We start from the raw sequence: 20,571 nt of genomic DNA, 5'->3' as shown, positions 1-20,571 counted from the left end.
AAATGGTTGGGAAATTTTATTTTTATTTTCTTTTTTTAAAAGATTTTATTTATTAATTTGACAGAGAGAAATCACAAGTAGACGGAGAGGCAGCCAGAGAGAGAGAGAGGGAAGCAGGCTCTCTGCTGAGCAGAGAGCCCGATGCGGGACTCGATCCCAGGACTCTGAGATCATGACCTGAGCCGAAGGCAGTGGCTTAACCCACTGAGCCACCCAGGCGCCCCGGTTGGGAAATTTTTAAAATCTCAGGAAAAATAAAACAAGATGAAAAAGTGACAGAATAATAGAAGAAAATTAGAGTGTCAGTCAAGATATCCAACATTTGAGGAAGAGAGGTTCCTTAAAAGAGAAAGAGAAACTGGAGCAAGTTACCAAGAAAACTAATAATACAAGAATATATCCCCAATGGGAAGGTTATAGGTTTCTAGAATGAATGGTCCCATCAGGTGCCCAGCCAATGAAAGCAAAGAGGTCTGTATCAGGGCACATCTTTCCACGCTACTAGAAGAAAGAGAAGTTAATAATATTGTTGAGGGAAAAAAAAGAAACAACACTTGACTTTTCAACATCTGCAGTGGAAACTAAAAGACAATGAAGCAACCGCTTAACAATTCAGAGAGAAATGTTTCTAAACCTGGAATTATATATCCCACCTACCAATCACATGGGAGGGTAAACCAAAAACAGTTTCTGATTTTCAGAAAACTGAAAACTGATGTGCTCCCAAAACAATGCAAAGAAGGATACAGGATATGGAAGAACCAGAGCTCCAACACAAGACAGGAAAAGGTCAAAAGGAAGTCCTAGAAGATGACGAGCATAAGTCACTTCCAAACAGTTTAGAATTAGGCAGTGGCCGAAGTGAGCTGCTTATCTGAGTGAGGTCTCAAGGGAAAAAAGGGAAACATACGCAGTAGTTGACATATTTAAATGCATTGGGAGGAGGAGTCTTACAATGCAGACAGAAAGCTTAGGGATAACCTAAAAATCTAGACAAAGGGGGAAAAGGCATTAAATTCTATTGAAAACAATCCATCTTTGGTCATAACAAATATTTTCACAGTCACAATAATAGAAATACTAAACTGTGATGTATCCAAAACTGTGTAGCTATTGGCACAGGAGAGGGACACATGTGTTTGTGTTACCATGTTGTTTGGAACATGAAGGAAAAGTAGAAGAAACAGTGAAGGGGCAGTAAGTCTTTGGGTAGAGTGGGGATTGAGGGTGAAAGCGTGCTCCCAGTCTCCCTAGCCACGTACAGCTCTCCTTCAACACCCTGTTTGGCGGCTCTTTTATAAAGCATCCTTGTTACCTCCTTCCTTCCTGTCCACTTTTGGCACATGACCCTCGAAACAGTCACTTCTTCCCTTTTGCCTCCAAGAGTCCGCACATACACACCCTGGGATGTAAATACGGTTATTTGTTAGCATGCCCGTCTCTCCCATCACCAGAGAGCGCGGGGCCTTTCTGTGCCATGTGCCCCTGTGGATTGTGGTGAAATCTCTGAGTATCTTCTCAGAGTAATATTTTTACGTGCGTAAAACAGAATTAAGAAATCACTTAAAAATTAGTAGATTGAAACAAAATTATCCACATATTTTAGAAAAACAGATTTTGATCGTTAAAGGCCAGGTTCCCCAGGAAATATACACTGATATAACATAGATTTTAAAATGCTGTCTTGATCCACTTTGAAGGCCCTGCCTAGTGGCTGGTCCATTCCCTTTTTTGAGCAGTTAAGTCCGCACTTGCCAACCACCTCCCGGGTTGGGCTCTCATACTCTGAACCACTATACGCTGTGCGCCTGCCCCAGAGCCTGCCTCTCCTGTTTCTTCCCCCTCTCCCGCTGGCTCATGAAGGATCTAGTGCTCCTGCGTGTGGCACCCCACCGTGTGATGTATACCCCTCTCTTGGGATCTGGGAGCATAATCAACTGTTTATTCAATGGCAGTTGTTTCCTGATTCGTTGACCTCACCAAATCTAAATAATAATTAATAATTAAACTTATTAAAATGGTTGAGACTCCAAGAAATATGCAGCGGAGTGCTCTCATACACAGGAGAGTCACGGGAGGTCTAGGCAAAGGGAGAAGTCGAGCTGTGATGCAGTCACCGTGGAAGTCTCAGCCACTGACACGGGGGGGGGGGGGGCTTCTGAGGTGACCTCCTTGAGTCGAGGGCCTGGGGGTTATGTGCCCTTGCCGAGGCCATTTGGAGGCAGCAGCCTGGGCTCAGGGAGGGGATTGATTTTGCCTGATGCAGTTCTCTTTGGCAGAGGACAATTCCTGGGGAGAGACTCAGCTCAGCGGTGTCAGCGGCTAACAGCCCCCAGCACCCTGGAGATGGTGTGCAGACCCTAAAGGGCCATCTGGGCATGCTTCACAGTTCCATCACAGTGTATCACAGATACAGAAAGGCATATGCCTCTTAGTAACACTTTTAAGTAACAAGATGAAATTATCTTAAGACAGAAACAACCGTCATTTGTTGACAATTTCTCTGTGATTTCTCTTAGTACTGCATATTGCTAACACTACTAGGATTTGTGCCTGCATTCCTGGTGGAAAAAATACTAGATTTCTGTTAGAGGTAAGTGAAAATACAGACCTTCAAGTCCGCACACCCAGTTAAGAAGGCCTTGGGAGCCGGAACCTTGATTTGTTCATTTTGGGATCTCCAGAGTCGGCCACAGTTCTGGACTCCTACTGATAGTACTCGAGTCATTGCTATAATTAAAGCTGATGGGATACAGCTTAAAAGAGAAAGACTTTTAAAACTAACACCTCCAAAGCAACCCTTCTAGGGCTTCAAAGAGCTAGAGTGGACAGCCTCGTTCTATGGAAGTCTCGGGCTCAGCCCAAACACTCCCTGCCCGCGCTGGCTTGGAGGGGCGGGGCCAGGGACCGGCACTCGCACTTATAGGTCGAGGCGGGAGGGGGCGGGCCCGCTTCTTCGGGCTCGACGGAAGCCCTTCCTTTTCAGTCCTCGCCCCGCCTCCTTTGCGCCCGGAAGTCCCGCCTTCGGAAAAGGAAGTAGCAGTGCGCTAGGGCGCCAGCGGTGACCGCGACGATAGCGGTGACCCAGAGAGGAGAAGGCGGCCACGGTTTGGCGGTTAGAGGCGGGGCCGGCTCCTCGGAGCGGTTCGGGACAGGAGTCAGGTGCGGAGGAGGAGGCTGGCTGAGGCCGGTGGGTTTCGGGGTCCCGGGACTGGAACAGGTGGGACGCGGAGGGACCGTGTGAAGACAACTTTGGCCGCGTTTCCCCCTCGGAGGTCCTTTCCTTCCTTTCTCGAATTCGTTTTCGCGCGGTACCCTGCCCTGATTCCCACTTCTTTTCTAAGCCTGGGTCTGAGGGTTTAGTCTGGACTCCCCTCTGGGTCACCACGTTTAGGGCTCCCTGTTCCCCAGACCCACGCTCTCTATCCGTGACGTAGTTTTTTAGGGACCCCATCACCTCACCCCCAAAATCCGCGCATCTTAGAAACGTGACCCTAAAGAATGGTGGGGTTTAGATTTCACACTGTTATTTCCCAAAGGGTATACATTAAAGCTGTCTCTTGAAGTGGATACCCTGCTCTGTAGATTTACATCAGAATGATGAGGAAGTAAGACCGTTGGGTAGATTAAGGAGGGTTGGACAGATTAAGAAGACCGAGGGAGTTGTCGGAGCCCAGGCATCAGCATTAACCTGTCTTTCTGCTTTGGCACGATTGAGTTTAGAATTACTTGGATTCAGCGCGTTGGTTCCAGCCATGGGTTTGTCTGCATCTACCCCTGCTGTTGCCGTTCAGACCTCAAATGCTTCAGATCATCAGACAGCATCCCCGCCTTCCGGATGTCCCATGCATGAAGGGAAAATGAAAGGTAATTGACCCTTTGTCTAGCAAATAAAAACAAAAAAGAATTCTTGAAAGGGTTTTAAGGAAGAGGCAGCACAGCACACTAGTGGGGCAAAGTGAGTTCTGTCCTTATGGTGCTACTTTCAAGGTATGTGACTATAAACAAGTTACTTTTCTAAGTCACAACCTGTCATCCGAAAGGTGAGGATATAATAATATTTCACAGGGCTGTTGTGACAATTAAGACAGTGCACGAGAGTGGAGTGGTGGCTTCATACATTAGCCCTTACCCCTCAAAGTTTGCAATCAGAGGTTCTCAACCTGGGTGGCCACACCCATCCCCTCCAGGGGGGGACATTCGGAAATGTCTGGAAACATTTTTGTTGGTCAAAACTGAGAGGAGCTGGTGCATCTAGCAAGTAGAAACGAGGAGTTCTGGTAAACATCCTGTAGTGCACAGTGTACCTCTGCAACAAAGATCTCCTGGCCCCAAATATCAGCAGTGCCAAGGTTGAGAAACCTTGGTCTAGATCTGTCTCTATCTACTAAGGCAACTTTACACCCGTTGCATTATTCATCTTTGTAAAAGTAAGTCATCACTATGGCCTTCCTGCTGCTTCCTTAGCTGCAGAGGCGAGAATGGAAAAGGTGTCTTTTATTCCTCACTGGTCCACATTTGCTTTAGATGTTTTATATAAAAGTATGACCTGAAAAACACTTTCTTGCATTGTACTCTTTGATTCCCTTGGTCATTCAGCAAGAATTTACCCACCGCCCACTCTGTGCCAAGCACCGGCTGGTTTTGTTTCTGCACCGAGAGATAGCAGTGCATAGAACACAGAAATCCTTTGCCTGGTGGAGTACGCATTCTCATCCTCGTACTCCAGTGTGGTTAGGTTTTCTGTCTATTTTATATTCACAAAACTTAAAAACCACACAGTTAGTAAGTGGCAAAGCCAGCAAAAACTCTGTGACCTTGGACAAGGACAGACCCAGTGCTTTTCCAGGGTTCCCTCTGTACAGGAAGAGTGGAGACAGAGTTGGACAGAGCTGTTGTCCAGTTATCTGTGTTATCTGTGCTGAGTGTCCCCGGGTGGATCATAGAGCCCTGAATGTGGTTTGATTTCATTTACTATGTATCCAGAAGCGCTGTCAGTCAGATTTGTTTGCAAAAGTAAAGAATATGGATATCTGTAGGTGACTAATGGGGTTCCTGGTTATATGGACAATGTAACAGTATTTTCTCACACCCAGCTGGGATCAGTGACCATGGAGAGATGGGCATTTTGAATGGTGGAGTGGAAAGCTGGTGGAAAAGTCTCCCTTCACCCCTCAAGCGGACAGCCATACAGGGTCCTAGGGAGTAAGGGTCAGCGAGGAGGAACAGAGGAATGGAAGTGAAAAGAAATTTGTCTTTGGTGTGTATGGGCATCTAGCACATTCTTGGTGTCACTGCTGCTGCCTAACGCAAGGATCCCTTACTGGGGCAGCTGTCTTCTGGGTCATGGCTCTCCAGGTGCCTGCCCCCTCTCGATAGCGGAAGACCCGTTTCTCAGTCCCCATGCTTGCTTCCAGGAGCACCCTGGATTCTTGGGTGTCAGCTGCCCCACCTGCTGGGCTCTTGTAGCTTCACACCTTCCCTCTTAAGTGGCAGCGGGTCCCACGTGGACTATGGACCATTTTCTTTAATATGTGCCTTTTCTTGCTAAGTGCTTGCTATTCACTGATGGGGAATAGAACGCCATCAAGGGGTAGCTTTCTGTGCCTTGTATCTGTCCTGGAGCAAAGCACAAGCAGGGCACCATCTGGACTTGTCTCCAGGAGCCTTTTTGAAGGCTCCTCTGCTCAATTCCATCTCCCGTCTCCAGTTCCTGGGGGAGGGTGTTGGTAAGCCCGACGTCCTGTGTCCTGGTCAGGCCGGGCCTTGTCTGGACTCTGAATTGAAAGTCAGGGAGACCCGGTAAAGCATGGCTGGGCCTCTGCTTAGTCTGTTTGGCGACAGCTCACTGCCGGGGACCCATGTGGGAACCTTCTCACCCACCGCTAAAACCGTGCAATGAACAGTACATTTCTCTTGCAAATGTTGAGGTTTTTTTGTTTGGTTGGTTTTGGTTTAGTTTTGCTACAGGCATGACACGATAAGGGAATGGGTACCCATTTCTATTTCAAGGGGAAAGTAAATTTATAGAACCTTCCCCTCGTCTATAGGATTTTAGAACGTTAGCTGGTTTAGCCCTTGGCAGCTTGGAACAGTAGAAAGCTGGCTTTGCCTTTGATGGTGATCACTGGTCAGAAAGCCAGCTCTTTAGGGCCGGGATTGAGAGAGCCAGATGTCCTGCCTTTGTGGTGACACTGTTTTTGACTTGATTTATTTCAGGCTGTCCAGTGAGTGCAGAGCCATCTAAACCAGCTTGTGAGAACAAAACGAATGCCGTGCCTGCCCACCAGGATCGTGCGTACGAGTATGTGGAATGTCCTGTTACGGGCGCAGTGGCTAAGAATAAGGAGAACCTAGATCCTTCTAATCTGGTAATTTACACTCAGCCCCTCCTCTGGAACTTTTTCTGCAGAGATGTTTTTATGGCCTCCTAAGACAGACTGCTGACTGCTAGGATTCATTCTTCTTTCCTTTTAAAATAAAGAAGTCTGATATCCCGTCCACACTGAAACTCCTGAACGCATCACTAATCGGAGTTTCGGAGAGTGCCTCGTAAAGGAAACACTGATCGCGAAGTGCCAGAATAGATTGACTGGAAAGAAGCCAGAGCAAAGGGATTTTCCTTTAGGGATAATAGAAGGCAGGGAAGTGCCGTTAGGGGTTAAGAAGTCTGATATCCCGTCCACACTGAAACTCCTGAACGCATCACTAATCGGAGTTTCGGAGAGTGCCTCGAGGGATAATAGAAGGCAGGGAAGTGCCGTTAGGGGTTCTGCAACACTGGGTAAAGATATTTCTGGTCCTCAGAAACCTCACAGGCACGATGCCTGGTTAGGGCTCTGTTTTCTGGCACAGCCACGTGCCAGCCTGTGTGAGAGTCACTGCTGTGGCGCAGCATCAAGTGGCGGCCACCAGTGGAATGCCACTGAGAAAGCAAAGGCGAGACAAGCATGGCCTCAACACATTTTGTGATAGTGTAGGGAATGGAGGTTTCCTGTTTGAAATCACATTTTAATGGAGAGACAGACATGTTCGGATCCGTACTCTGGAAGGCCAGAACGGGGTGCTTTGAAGGCCAGAGTTGGGGCACCTGGGTGGCTCAGTAGTTAAGCAGTCGTGAGCAGATTGCTGATGTACAAGCGTGGGACAAAGATCTTTGAGGACTGCTATTCTGTTAGTTAACATCTTGTATTTGTAAAAGTAAAGCCTGTAGTCAGTATATAAGCAGTTTCAGATTGACTTTACCAATCTTAAAATTTGACCACAGGGTCTTATATTTGCAGATGTGATATAAAACCCAGAACTTGGACTGCATAGTTAAAATTATTTATGCCTAACATTGAGGTGTGTGCCTTAAATATGCTTCCACAGTAGAGTTTGAATGACTACTGTCTCATCCATTTGTGATTGAAAGCTGCCTTTCTGTTTCCTTTGAGTCTTGTACATAATACTTTTTTTAATAAACTGTGAAATAAAACATTTTAAAACTGAAAAAAAAAAAAACCTGAGCTGCCTTCAGCTCAGTTCATGATCACAGGGTCCTGGGATGAATCCCTGCATCAGGCTCCTGCTCATCTGGAAGTGTACTTCTCCCTCTCCCACTCCCCCTGCTTGTGTTCCCTTTCTCACTGTCTCTTTCTGTCAAATAAATAAATAGAATCTTTTAAAAAAAAAAAAAAAGGCTAGGGTTATCCAAGGTGTTTAGAAATCTTGGCTAACATTTGAAGGAACCAGATATACTTAGTCTGGAAGAAAAGGGCGGTGGGATTGTGTGTGTGTGTGTGTGTGTGTGTGTGTGTGACAACATACATGTCATATATATATGTACACGCATGCACACACACATAGAACAGTACCATCAGCTGGGTGGTTTGTAAAGGACAGACATGCCATTCTCAAAGTTCCAGAGGCCGAGAAGTCCTATTGGAAGGTGTTGGCAGTTTCAGTAAATTTGGAGGGACACAAACATGCAGCCGCAACAGTCAGTAATGAGCTTGCCAAGCTATAAGGAAACTGTTGTGTTGGCGGACGAGATCAGGATCTCCCCACCTTTAGCACTGTTGAGATTTGAGGCCGGGCAGCTCCGTGAGCGGGGTGCTGTCCTCTGCTCTGCAGGACATTAGCAGCGTCCGTGGTCCTCACCCCCAGATGCCGTGATTCCCTCTTTTCTCAGTCCCGACCACCTAATGTGTCTCCAGACATCGCGGGAAGTGCCACCGTAGGACTACTGTTCTAGAGAATCTCTCATAGCCTAGTGGGTCAGAACATGGGCCTTTTGGAATCCCACAGACCTAGACTCTTACTCATGGGATTGTTACCTGTAGCAAGAATATTAATTAATACTAGCCAGCATTGCTTCTGGAGACATCTGTTACCCTTGCGCTGGGCACCACACACACGCCCCGGTAATCCTCACACCCGCCGGCAGCCAGGGGTGTTAATGTCCCCATGTTGAGAGCTGAAGCCACCGAGAATGAGCGAGGGTGCAGTTCGCCCCACATCGCTCAGCGGGGAAGCGGCGGCCCCCAGTGAATCCCAGCTGCCTCTGACCTGTCCTTCAGCCCCCTAGGGCGACGATGCAGGTCACGTGCTCGCTGTGGCGCCTGACGCACCCAGTTCTCCCGCGGCCACAGTTCGAGCTGAGGCCATAGCGTGACTTAATAGTAAACGGGCATCTGCTAGATCTTCAACCTGGAAACACAGAAGAAGTTCTAGGCCCGGGGTTCTCAGCCAGGGATGGTTTTGCCCCTGGGAGGACATGGGTTGTCACAGCGTGGGAGGAGGGATCCAAGACGGTCGAGACCCGGGGAGGTTGCTGAAAATCCTGCAGCGCTCAGAACAGACCCCCACCACCGAAAGTTGTCCATCCCAAATGCCATCGGGGCCTGGGGTGAGAACCCTGGTCCAGGGAAGGTGTTCGCACAACGGTGTTGCTGCCCCTGGCGTCTGGGGGGAAGGGTTCTTGCCCCGCCTTCCAGTCCACCGGCGCGGTGTCGCTGCTCGTCTGTCTTGTATTCAGCCCAGAGACTGAGCATCAGCCAGATCCTAAAAAGTAAAGAATATCTAAAAAGACAGTGAGGGCACACCTGTACTTGATGGTGCTGTCCCTCAGAAGAGTGAACAGTCATTTTTGAAAAGCTCATCGTAGAAATGTTTACAGAAACGTTGGCAGTCACGGTATTTGTTTTTACTTAATCCTTGGGGAGAAAGAGACAGAAAACTTAAGCACAGTGTGATTTTACCATCTGTGAGAACCTCAACAAGGAGAAACTTTGGAACTCTGGCTCTTCAAGAGTGGCCAGGTTATCTGAGAGAGCTGAACTTTTGCCGTCACTGGCGTCATCGGGACCTGTACCCTGTGTGCAATGCGCTGCTTTCCAGAAAGTCGTTGATTAGTATTGTTTGTTTCTACTTTACGTCCTGTTTCCAACATTTTAAAAAATCTGCTTAATTTCTTTAGATGCCACCGCCCAATCAGATGCCGGCCCCCGATCAGCCGTTTGCACTGTCTACGGCGAGAGAGGAGTCGTCCATTCCGAGAGCAGATTCGGAGAAAAACTGGGTGTATCCTTCCGAACAGATGTTCTGGAATGCCATGTTACGGAAAGGGTGAGTGAGCGTCTTACTGAGGCTCATCAGATTCATCTGAGAATTAAATGTTAAAGATGTTTTCATCCCCAAACACCCGTCAGTATATAACATTCAACTGATTTTTCAGACTTAAAAGAATTTAAATTCAAGGCCAGTGTATCAGCTGGGATTTTCCAGAGAAACAGAACTAAGAGGATGTGTGTGTCCTTATACATAGAGATTTATTTTAAGGAGTTGACTCACGTAATTATGGAGCCTGAGAAGTCCCACGGTTTGCAGTCAGCAGCCTGGCGACCCAGGAGGAACTGATGTTTTCATTCCAGTCCAGAGGCAGGAGAAACCAGGGTCCCGGTTGGAAGGCAGTCAGGCAGGCAGAGTTCTCTCGGGCGGGAGGTTCATTCCTGTTTTGTTTAGAGCTTCAGCTGATCAGATGAGGCCGCCCACGCTACGCAGAGCCCTCTGTTTGACCCGTTCCAGTGTTACTCTTGTCCACAACACCCTCAGGCACACCCAGAATAATGTTTGACTAAACACCTACCCCCCTATGACTAGTCAAGTCGACACAGAAGATTAACCCATCATAGCCAGCAGTCGTTTTTAAAAATACAGTTACATAAAATACTTAGAAAAAGTTGAGGAATCCCTAATCAGTGGTACTTACTGAAAAAGTGTCCCCTTGTGGTTCCTGGATACGTGAGTGAGTGGTTTTTGGTCACTCGCTGAAATGAATATGCGGGATGGTTTTATGGCATTCTCGGTAAGGTTCTGCTAAGTTCTACCGGACGTTCTCTCCTAGGTGGAAGTGGAAGGATGAGGATATTAGTCAGAAAGATATGTCTAACATCATCAGAATTCACAATCAGAATAACGAGCAAGCTTGGAAGGAGATTTTGAAGTGGGAAGCCCTTCATGCTGCGTAAGTATGTTTGAGATCTTTTTAAAAAAAACCATCCTTCCAACATCTGTCTTATTTCATCTCTGCTTTCTAGAGTTTAAACCTTTTATTCAAACAACATGTTACTCTAATACAACATTTTATTTTATTTATTTATTTGTTTGTTTATATATTTTTAAAAGATTTTATTTATTTGTCAGAGTGCACAAGCAGGCAGAGTGGCAGGCAGAGGCAGAGAGAGAAGCAGGCTCCCCGCTGAGCAGGGAGCCCGATGTGGGACTCGATCCCAGGATCCTGATCATGACCCAAGCCGAAGGCAGTGGCTTAACTGACGGAGCCCGCCGGCATCCCTCTAATACAGCGCTTTCGGCAGCAGGCCTGCTTCCGTGACTGGTGGGGTAAACTGCTCCCACGCAGCTGTGTGAGAGGCAAGCATTTCACTGTGCTTGTGGATTCGGTGGGTCCCAAGTGCAGAAGGTACAGAGCAGGGGTGGCTTGTCTGTGCTTCCAACGGCTCGGGCCTCATCCAGGTTCTGATCAGGGATGGCTTGGCAGCGCTGGGCTGGAATCCTCTGAAGGCTGGACCGTTCACTCGTCTGCTGATCGGTGCCAGCTGTCAGCCAGGACGCCTTCCCCCAGCCTCTCACTGTGGCTGCTTCAGCTTCCTCACACCATGGTGGCTGGGTTGCCAGAGCTAGAATTCCAGAAAGCTCCAGGGAAGCTGCATCTCTCTTGATGACCTGGCTTCAGCTGTCCCGCAAGCCTGCCCAGGTTCAAGGGGAGGGACCTTGGACTGCACCTCTCAGCGGGAGGAATCCTGCGGTGCCTCAGGAGGAATCCTGTGGTGTGTGGAGATGGCACAGTGCTCTCCACCCCAGGGGTGAGGAGAAAACCAGTTCTGTTCCCTTAGCCCTATTGACTTCCCAGTAGGATTAAACATCAAGGGTAGTCTTAGCCCGTGGGCCTCCTCCTCAGAGGGACTCGGTGAATGCAGTTGAGTGTGTCGGCAGCGATGGACCGTCAGTCTGTTGGAGTGGTGGTCCTCGCACTTGAGCCGCGTCGGCCTCGCCTGCAGGTTTATTGAAACACTGAGTGCGGGGCCCCCACCCCAGGGTTTCTGATTCCGTAGATCTGGGCTGAGGCCCAGACTTGACATTTCCATAACAACATAGATGCTCCTGGTTTGAGGAGGCCACTTTGAGAAGCGGTGGGGAATGTCAGCACAGATAGCCGGATTGCATTATCCCAGGCGGATTACATTGTAACTTCCTGATAGGAGGCGCCTGGGTGGTTCAGTGGTTAAACGTCTGCCTTCGGCTCCGGTCATGATGGTGGAGTGTGGAGGCCCAGGATGGAGCCCCACGTCCAGCTCCCTGCTCAGTAGGCAGTCTGCTCCCTCTCCCTCGGCTCCTCCAGGTTGTACTTGCTCTCTCAAGTAAACAAATAAAATCTTTATAAAAATAAAAGATAGGGGCACCTCAGTGACTCGGTGGGTCACTGCCTTCGGCTCAGGTCATGATCCCAGGGTCTTGGGTTTGAGCCCCGCATCAGGCTCCCTGCTCGGCAGGAAGCCTGATTTTCCCTCTCCCACTTCCCCTGCTTGGGTTCCCTCTTTTGCTGTGTCTTTCTCTGTCAAATAAATAAAATCTTTAAAAAAATAAATTCATGATAAAATGTGGTTAATTTCTTGGCAAAAGTCCCTGGAACGATTTGGTGTAGATGTCCTGTTGTTTTTTTTTAAACACTTGGACTCTGAGTTTCATTAGTAGCACTTGCTGGATGTGGGTGGCCAGGCACCAAGCCCAAGAAGGGTCCCTGTGAGGAGGGAATGCCGCAGCAAGCAGGATTCCCTTCTCGGGAAGCCGAGGGCAGCAGGACTCTGAGCTGCCCTCCCTCCGGCTCGCTAGTGATGTGAGCTGCGAGGGTGGGACGTATGCCGAGCCACAGCCCCGCCAACCACTTGTGGCGGGACAGAGCAGAGAAGACAGGCGAGGACACGCCACTTTGACAATTTCAGCCCCCCTTCTAGTCTTTTCCAGGGTCCCTCAAAATTAGGTCAGCCTTTTAAAGACACCTGCTGCAGCTTCCAGGGACCCTCTCGAGAAGAGATGCTAGTGAGTCGTTGATAAAGCAGGAAGCAAAGTGACTCTGATGGGCCTCACAGTAGGACTCGGGCACCCTCGGGCCTGTTCTCTCCTGCCCACATCGTTAGGGGGGTAAGGCTGAAGTCTCTCCTAAGAGTGATGGCAGCTAACAAGATCGGCCCCCTATCCCGTATTTACTTACTTAAAGGGCCAGTGCAGCACGAATTTCATTTGTTCTTAGGGATTCTTTTAGCATTTTTCTTCATGAAGCCTTGTTCATTGGTTTCAAATGAAAGAAAAGTAGATTTTCATTTATTTGTTTCAAAAAATCCGGCTGCAGGGTGTGAAAGTCAAGTGTAATGCTCAGTACTTCACATTTCTTTTCTTTTTTTCCCCTGAGAATATGCCTCTCTAGCCCTCCAGCAGACGCGAAGTGCACTTCTGCCTCCTGGGAAGATGCGGATGCTCGGAGTGCCGGGGAGGGTGGAAAGCACTCGATCCAGGAGCAAAGAGCAGCACTTTTACCGAATAGGGATATTTCTTTGAGCTGTCCTGAAAGTTCCCTCACTCTGTCAAAATGAAATTATGTAAAATGCATGCAGAAAACTGTGTGTTGTTAAGAGACGGCAGTGCCGCCTTTCTCAACGGAGGGGAAGTATTTTAATAGGCTTTTCTTGTTTGGGACCTTCTAGGGAGTGTCCTTGTGGTCCATCATTGATCCGGTTCGGAGGTAAAGCGAAAGAGTATTCCCCGAGGGCGAGAATTCGGTCCTGGATGGGGTGAGTGGCGCTGCAGAAATGTTCCCGGCCAGTCCTCCACTCGTGGCACCCAGGCCAAGCAGTCTCAGGACTGCGCAGCCACCTTCCAGAACGTTACCGGCGCTCAGCCGGAGAGTCCTTGCTCTCCCTCAAGTTTGCCCGTCGGTGGGCGGGCTTCTCCGGGCGCCGTGTGTCATTCCTGTCTGATTGTCGTCGCCCTGAGTTGAGTTGCCTTCTGTGTTCTTGGATCCGCCCTCTCCCTCCTCCTGTGGTCTCTCTGCGTCCCGGCACTTAGTCGCCGCCTTTCCTTCCTGGTTGGCCGCTTCTCAGCTCGCACGTGGAGCTCTGCAGCATCTCCGCGACCTCCCCGGCCTCGGGCTCTTCCCCGCTGACCGCGTTGCCTTTGTAGACAGATGAGCCGTCGCCCGACCTGGGCTCCGCACGGTTCCGCGGCCCCGTCTTCCCCCGAGCCTCACCTGCCAGAGGGAGGTCCGGCGCCCGGGAGCAGGCATCTCATGCTCCGAAACGTGTTTCATTCCAGGTACGAGCTGCCTTTCGACCGGCACGACTGGATCATCAACCGCTGCGGGACGGAAGTGCGGTACGTCATCGACTACTACGACGGCGGGGAGGTCAACCAGGACTACCAGTTCACCGTGCTGGACGTGCGGCCCGCCTTGGACTCGCTGTCGGCCGTGTGGGACAGGATGAAGGTCGCGTGGTGGCGCTGGACGTCCTAGCCGCTGCTTCGCCAGAGATGGGGAGATAGAAACTATTTTTTTCCGAGCAATACATTAAACTATTTCCCCAAACTGAATCGCTCTCGTGATGTAAGGGGGGCGAGGCCGCCCCGCGCCGCGTACTTTGGTTTTTACTCTCCCCAGTTTCTAGCGGGTCGTTGCAGGTTTCCTTCCCACTTGGCTTCAGTGGGAAGCAGTCCCTTGGTTTCTCCTTCGGCCGTGGTATTATTGCCTGTGTATTTGATCTAGAAAAGTGAACAACGTCTGAAAAAGCACGTTTGTCGTGTGAAGAGAGCTGCTTTTCCCTTCCCGGCTCTCTGGGGTCCGTGAGACGCACACCCGGAAGCCCGTGTTCTGCGGAGGAGCTTAGCTGGCCGGGGGTTGGAACCAACACTGTGCGTCACAGATAAGTGGTTCTGCTTTGGGAAAAGTCACCAGCGTCTTGCTGTCCCTGCAGGAGTAGCGCGCCCTTAAGAAAACGCAGAGCTACCCGCCGGCAACGGACTCCGCAAACGGAGGGGCATCTTGGCTCCGAGTTCTCAGCGGTGAGAATTTCTCAGGCTGGACTTTGTTCTAGAATAGTTCAACGCCCCCCTGGTTTGAGGATGCACGTGCATTGAGATCTATGTTTTCACTTTTTAAAGACTTTAATTCCCACTATCCCGCTACGAACCGCAGCTCCCAGCAAGCGAGTCTCGTTGCCCGCGGCCCCTGACCCGTTTCCCCCACGCCTGAGCCCGTTTCTCCTCCTGCCCGAAGCCCGCCTCCCCCCGCCCCCGCCGGCCTCACCAGAGCCTTGAAGGCTGGGCGCGCATCACAGCAGCAGGACGGTCCCTCTCGAAAATGGGATTCCGTTTTGTTGAATGTTAGGGTTCAGAAGAGGAGTATTTTTCCCAGATACACGGTGTTAGCATCAACTCGCTCTCTCGGGGCAGATTTTCTTTTTTAAAAGCGCTCTAAGTTTGCCGTCGAAATCCTCTCTACCAGTGATTCATAAACCGGTTTTTCTCCTTACAGCAGCATGTTCCCGGCGACTGTTGGGGTTTTTCTTAAGTGTTGATAACATTTCGATTTCCTTGGAGTCTAGCGTTAGGTTAGCAGAAGGAACTGGCAGTCTGGAGTGATTCGGTTGGTACCGATTTCTTTGTTGTGTCAGTTTTGTGTGCTGGTTTCAAAATCCAACAACTTGAAGCTCTTCTACATGTCAAAATATTTGTATATTTTAAAATAAAATAAAGCTGATAGTTGACAGGTTTGGACTTTAAGAGTTACTTTGCGTCTCGCAGTCATTTCTACAGAGATGATCTTTGCAGAAGTCAGGCTGTAGTCTCCCTTCTGGCGGCCATTCTCCCCTCACCACGGTTCAGACGGCTGAGAAAAGGAAGTACTATTGCCATATTTGGGGGGGGGGTCTCAGTACTGCTGGATAAGTATAGGATGAGGTATCATAATGGGAAAGTGGTGTAACTGGAAGCTGGAAATTGAGCCACACGCGGGCACCACAGTTCGAAAGAGCCAGACTAGTTAGTTCCTGAGAAGAGCCATGCCCGCGGGAAACTGTCAAGCAAAGCCAAGGACAAGGTCACGAGTCGCTCCACCTTCCAGCACTTCTGGAGAAGACAGCCTACTAGGTTTCGGAGCTCGGGGGCCAGATCATGCTCAGTCTGGGGGGTCAGTACTTCCCTCCTCTGACAGGAAGTCTCATTTAGAACTTGGAATTCATTTCAGACGTCCAGGGTTTTAGGCTAAGTCTTCTCTCTGTGGCGTTAGCCCCATTCATAATCAGAACAAACTCCTGTCACGAGGCCAGGTATCGGTGGATGAGGTGGGGTTGGAACTGGGCTCATGTATGAAACTGAACCATTCCTAGCAGTTCCCTGTCATCTAGGGAGCGGTGCCTCCTGCTGCGTCCTGGGGATGTGATATGTGAAAGGGGCAGCCCTGACCAGAGAGGTACGAGGTACCCAGTCTTTTGAGGGATACTCTATAAATGAAATGGTGGTAAGTTCTGGAATTCCAACTTAAAGACAGCCTGCAGTAGTCCGGGGGGTGGTGCAAGTTCAGAGCCCTTGCTCGGACTCCTCACCACAAGTGCAAGGTTGGGTGTGTGCCTGGTCGATTCCAGCTCTCTCATGCCTGGTTTGATCTTGGTCCCGAGAGGGTGGATTCCTTCCAGCATCCTCGGATGGCTCCTCGCTGCTGCCCGAGCTTCACAATGCTTGTTGATGGCCGCTAGCTGTGATGTGGGCAGGAGGGCGGCTCCCGCAGCCAGGGACAGTATAGGATGAAGCATCATAATGGGAAAGTGGTGTAACTGGAAGCTCACCTGGCCAGTTCAGCATCAGGTCTGTGTCCTGCCACCCCCTTCCCTTGTCCATTCCCAGGAGAGAGTCTGGTGCTTAGCCTTATCTGATGAATCATTTAGAATAAACTGTGGTACCCACCGGAGGTTTATCTCACTATGGGTTTTTAAATCCCACACTTAATCATCATTTCATTACGGTATTTTCCCTTCATTTGGGCCCCTTTCTGATGCCAGGGTTTCAAATCTGGAGCGGGTGGCTAGCGTGACATCGGAAGGCGGAAGAGAATCTTCGTTGTGCGCTCGTTCTTGGTGTTTTCCAGGTGGGTTATGCGGACAGTCACTTTAGATCTGGAAAATTCACCTTCCTCAGATTATCTTCCACGTTCCTTCCACACCAGATTTCTAGGGTTCATGCAGCCTGCTTCTCTCACATTCAGACAGGCTGGGTCGTGCCATGTTTGGGGCTGAGGATGCACAAGCAAAGGGAAAATAATGTGGTTCGAAAGCCCGCTTCAAACTAGTTTTCACAGAAAGAACATCAGTAGACTCGCTTGGCCTACACTTGGGCTAATTCCTAGCCAGCCACCGTTTTCCTTCTGTCAAATGTGCTGGCTTAGAAATGACCCAAACGTTCATCAACCGACGAACCAATAGATAAGTGGTAGTTTAGCCGTACTAGACTAGAGTCCTACCCACCTAGCACTAGACTAGTCTAGAGTCCTACCCACCCATAGAAAGGAAAGACGCACCAAGGCCCGCTACAACCCGGAGGAATCTTGAAAACATCATGCTAAGTGAAGGAAGCCAAAGACCGAGGGCCACACGCCGTATGATTCCATTTATAGAGATGCCCAGAACAGGCAAAGCTATAGAGGCAGAACGTAGGTTACCGGCGGCTGCTGCCAGGGTGAGGGGGTAATGTGGAGCGACTGCCAGTGGGTGCAGGGCTTCTTCTCAGGGGTGACGAAATGTTCTGAAATTGCTGCTTGGACCCCTCGGTGACTCTACTGGCAACTGAAAATGGGCGACCCCCATGGTATGTAATTACAGCTCCCTGAAGCTATTTTTAAGAAAGAAGAACTTGTGCTGGCCGAGCCCCGCGCTGGGAATTGAATGTCAGCTTTCCAAGAGCCACTAACTTCATTTTAATGAAGCAAAAGTCAAGACAAGGCCATGTAAATGCAGAAACCAAGTCTATACATGCCGATAAGTGGCTAAGAAGGGTTTGAAGGAGAATCACAAAAAATATTTCCCCGAACCCCAAAAGAGTCAGGAAAACATTTGTAAAACTCCAGAACATGCTCCGCTCATGGCTCACGGCTTTTTTTTCGAGTTGCCCCGGAGAAAGCAGAAGCGGACCGGTAGACGGATGAGGTCCACCTCCACCCCCTCCCCACAAGCGATGGTGGCCAATGAACAAATGATATATGTTTACGTGTTTTTCGATTAAAATGTAGCAGGTAACCATTTTATGACTTCCTGTTTCAGCAAACTTTAATATATATATATATATATGATCCAATATTGGTCGGGCAAAGTGTTGCATTAGAGCCGCATCTTGGATCTTGCCGCCTGTCCTGCCCCCCGCCACTTCTCTCCCTTTTGTGGTTTCCTCAGCTCGATGCTTCTCAATTTTTTGTGTAGAGCAGAATGCCCTGGAAGGCTTGTTAAAACACAGATGGTGGGGGGCACCCCCAGGGTCCCTACTGGGCAAGTCAGGGAGGACTTGCTTTCCTAACAGAGCTCCCAGGAGACCGCTGCTGGCTGGTCGGGGTGGGGGGGGGGGGGGGTGAGGGCGCTGGGGGCGGGGTGCTGTGATGTGAGCAGCACTTCCTTGCGCATCCTTGAACCTGGTCACAGTGTCAGTTGGCTAGGGCACAATGAAGCACCCCCAGCGGAGTGGTTTAAACAATAGAAAGTGAATCTCTTGCAGTTCTGGTAGCTCTGAGTCAGATCAGAGTGTCCATAGAGTCGGGCCGCTGAAGGTGCCAGGGGAACTCTGTGCCAGGTCTCGCTCCTAGCTTCTGGTAGTTCCTTGGCTTGGGATAGCAGAACTCCAGTCCTCACATGAATGTGTGTCTGTGTCTACGTCCCAATTTCCCCTTTTTATTAGGACACGAGCCACATGGGATTAGCACCCACCCTAATGACCTCATCTGAAGTCGATCATTTGCAAAGAACCTTTTCCCAAATAAGATCACATCCACAAGTACTGTGACTTCAACATCTTTTCGGCAGACACAATTCCACACAAAACATGGCCGTTTGCGGGATGTCCATGAAACACCTCACCTAGGGCTGGTCCAGCTTGTCCCTCTGGCTTCCCAGCTCTGTCACCGCTGAAGTGCTCCACTGCCTTTGCACACTTGGCTCGGCAGTGACCTTGAGAGCCAGCACTGGCTTGGTCTCTCGAAAGTATTCACCCTTCTGCCAAGCTTGGATGTGCTTATGGCCACAGTGGCACCCAGCCTTCCCCAGCCGGCTAAGCAGCTGATGGAAATCTCTTGGGGTGGGGGTGGGGGGGCAAGACGACCAGATGCAGAGAGTCCGGCAACGCAGGAGGAAGGACAAGAGCCAGGTGGCTCATCTGCCCTCGTGTTCCTCTCGAGACTGACTTTCCCAAACAGATTCTGGACCCGGACCCTTGATCTTGGACCAAGCAAAGTAATTGACAAGGCTCCTGAATGATGATTTGCCCCCGTTCCCCTCCTGAAGGAAGAAGCGTGTTTCTAATTCCTTCTCTAATTCATTTTACCCTTGCGGAGACCCACTCAGAACCCCAGAGCTGGCATCAAGACGACTTTAAGGTGAACACATTTGAGATTCAACTGTTGTTGATAAAGACCTTCTCAGAGTTTCCCGTATCTAAGAGCAGCGACTTCTCGGGAAATGAAGCCACCACCAATCCCTTCTCTGGGGGAGTTTTATGGTCCTGAAGGAGATAGGGAAATCGCTCCCACCTGTACAAACACTATCACAAACTTCCTTTTCTCCCCTCTGCTCTCCTAAAAACCCATTTGTTTTTCTCATGGAAGCTGTTTCTCCCAAGACGCAGCTAGAGAGGGAGAGAAACCGTAAGAGACCCTTAATCATAGGAAACCAAGTGAGCGTTGCCGGAGGGGAGGGAGCGGGAGGGTGGGGTGATGGGGGGGTGGACATTGGGGAGGGTTTGTGCTGTAATGACCACTGGCTATTATATAAGACTGACCAATCATAGACCTATACCCTGAAACTAATAATACATTATATGTTAATTAATCTTAAATTTAAAACAATAAATAAAATGCAGATCAACCAAATATAAAAAAAAAAAAAGAAGCTGTTTCTCCCAGCTCCCTTTCCTCTCCTAAGTTAGATATCCAAACCTTTAACTTGAACCGTTTAAGGAACCAGCAACTCTTTTGTCGGCCCCTATTAGGCTCCTCTTATGCGTATGAAACAAACCCTTTTCTCCTGTCAAGCTGTCTTTTGCTGGTTTAATTCACAGGCTCTGGTTAAGACACTTAAAAGGGTAAAAGGAAAGGCTTTGGAGTTTTTTCCCCTCCTCTACAGCCTCTGAGCAAATGCGGGCAGCTTATCTGTAGGGAAACAATTAACAGCTTTCTCCCAGCACCCCCGGGAAGAATGGAAGGTCAGTCCTCCTTTTGACTCGGTTGTCATTCCAGAGGCAGGAGCTCCTCCCCCGGGGTTCCGGGTGAGCCCCGCTCCTTCTTGAAAGAGACCAGGGCCCTGGGAACCACAGAGCTTTGCGCGTGTCACTCTGAATTATCCAGACGGCAGGCTGGCCCTCCTGGACAGCTGCTTCTGCCACCCTGTAGCTGTGTGACCCGGGGCAACCCATTTGATTGTGACTCTGAGTCCTCTCTGCCCTCTGGCAAGAGAGGAAGGTTGGGGCGCCTGTCTTTTGCTTGTGGGGGTTAAAGGGGTGTCAGAGTAAAACACCTGGGTTTGAGCAGATGCTGTTAGTGTGAGTTAACAGTACAGGCCTTCGGCAGCGGATGGTCCCAACTTGTTTCTTCAAAAGTGACGGCACGTGGAACCCCACTTCGCTGCTGGTTGTTGACTCCTCATTCAGCACTGCTCTAGCTTGTTTCTGCCTTAACCCTCAGAACAATCCTGAAGGCGAGGTGTTGTTATGACCTGACTACCGGAGCAGATGGAGAGTCGGTGAGGTGAACGGGCCTGGGGGGGGGGGGGG

At 49.7% G+C, this 20,571-nt stretch overlaps 1 protein-coding gene across 3 annotated transcripts; it reads left to right on the top strand.

The window, feature by feature from the left end:
• Window positions 1-3,029: 3,029 nt before the first annotated feature.
• LOC132006905 (holocytochrome c-type synthase) lies at window positions 3,030-15,317 on the top strand. Of its 3 annotated transcripts, none has more exons than XM_059385025.1 (7): window positions 3,030-3,162; window positions 3,724-3,867; window positions 6,220-6,371; window positions 9,461-9,609; window positions 10,388-10,507; window positions 13,263-13,349; window positions 13,870-15,317. In XM_059385025.1, the coding sequence occupies exons 2-7, from the start codon at window positions 3,756-3,758 to the stop codon at window positions 14,066-14,068; spliced, it is 819 nt and encodes a 272-aa protein (XP_059241008.1). In that variant the 5' UTR covers window positions 3,030-3,162; window positions 3,724-3,755; the 3' UTR covers window positions 14,069-15,317. The 3 variants fall into 3 exon arrangements, with proteins under 3 accessions (XP_059241008.1, XP_059241009.1, XP_059241010.1); XM_059385026.1 differs by having other exon boundaries at window positions 3,030-3,190; XM_059385027.1 differs by having other exon boundaries at window positions 3,030-3,220.
• The last annotated feature ends 5,254 nt before the right edge of the window (window positions 15,318-20,571 follow it).

This window comes from Mustela nigripes, chromosome X (genome assembly GCF_022355385.1).
Source record: "Mustela nigripes isolate SB6536 chromosome X, MUSNIG.SB6536, whole genome shotgun sequence".
Lineage (NCBI taxonomy): Eukaryota > Metazoa > Chordata > Mammalia > Carnivora > Mustelidae > Mustela > Mustela nigripes.
Note: the sequence above shows the minus strand (reverse complement) of the source record. Positions and strands in the feature narration are given on the sequence as shown.

Excerpts from the sequence above, each read along its gene's own strand:
- LOC132006905 (XM_059385025.1), top strand. The coding sequence starts at position 3,756 with ATGGGTTTGTCTGCATCTACCCCTGCTGTTGCCGTTCAGACCTCAAAT. Across the intron at positions 6,372-9,460 it reads ACCTAGATCCTTCTAATCTG|ATGCCACCGCCCAATCAGAT; the intron begins GTAATTTACACT and ends TAATTTCTTTAG. Across the intron at positions 9,610-10,387 it reads AATGCCATGTTACGGAAAGG|GTGGAAGTGGAAGGATGAGG; the intron begins GTGAGTGAGCGT and ends GTTCTCTCCTAG.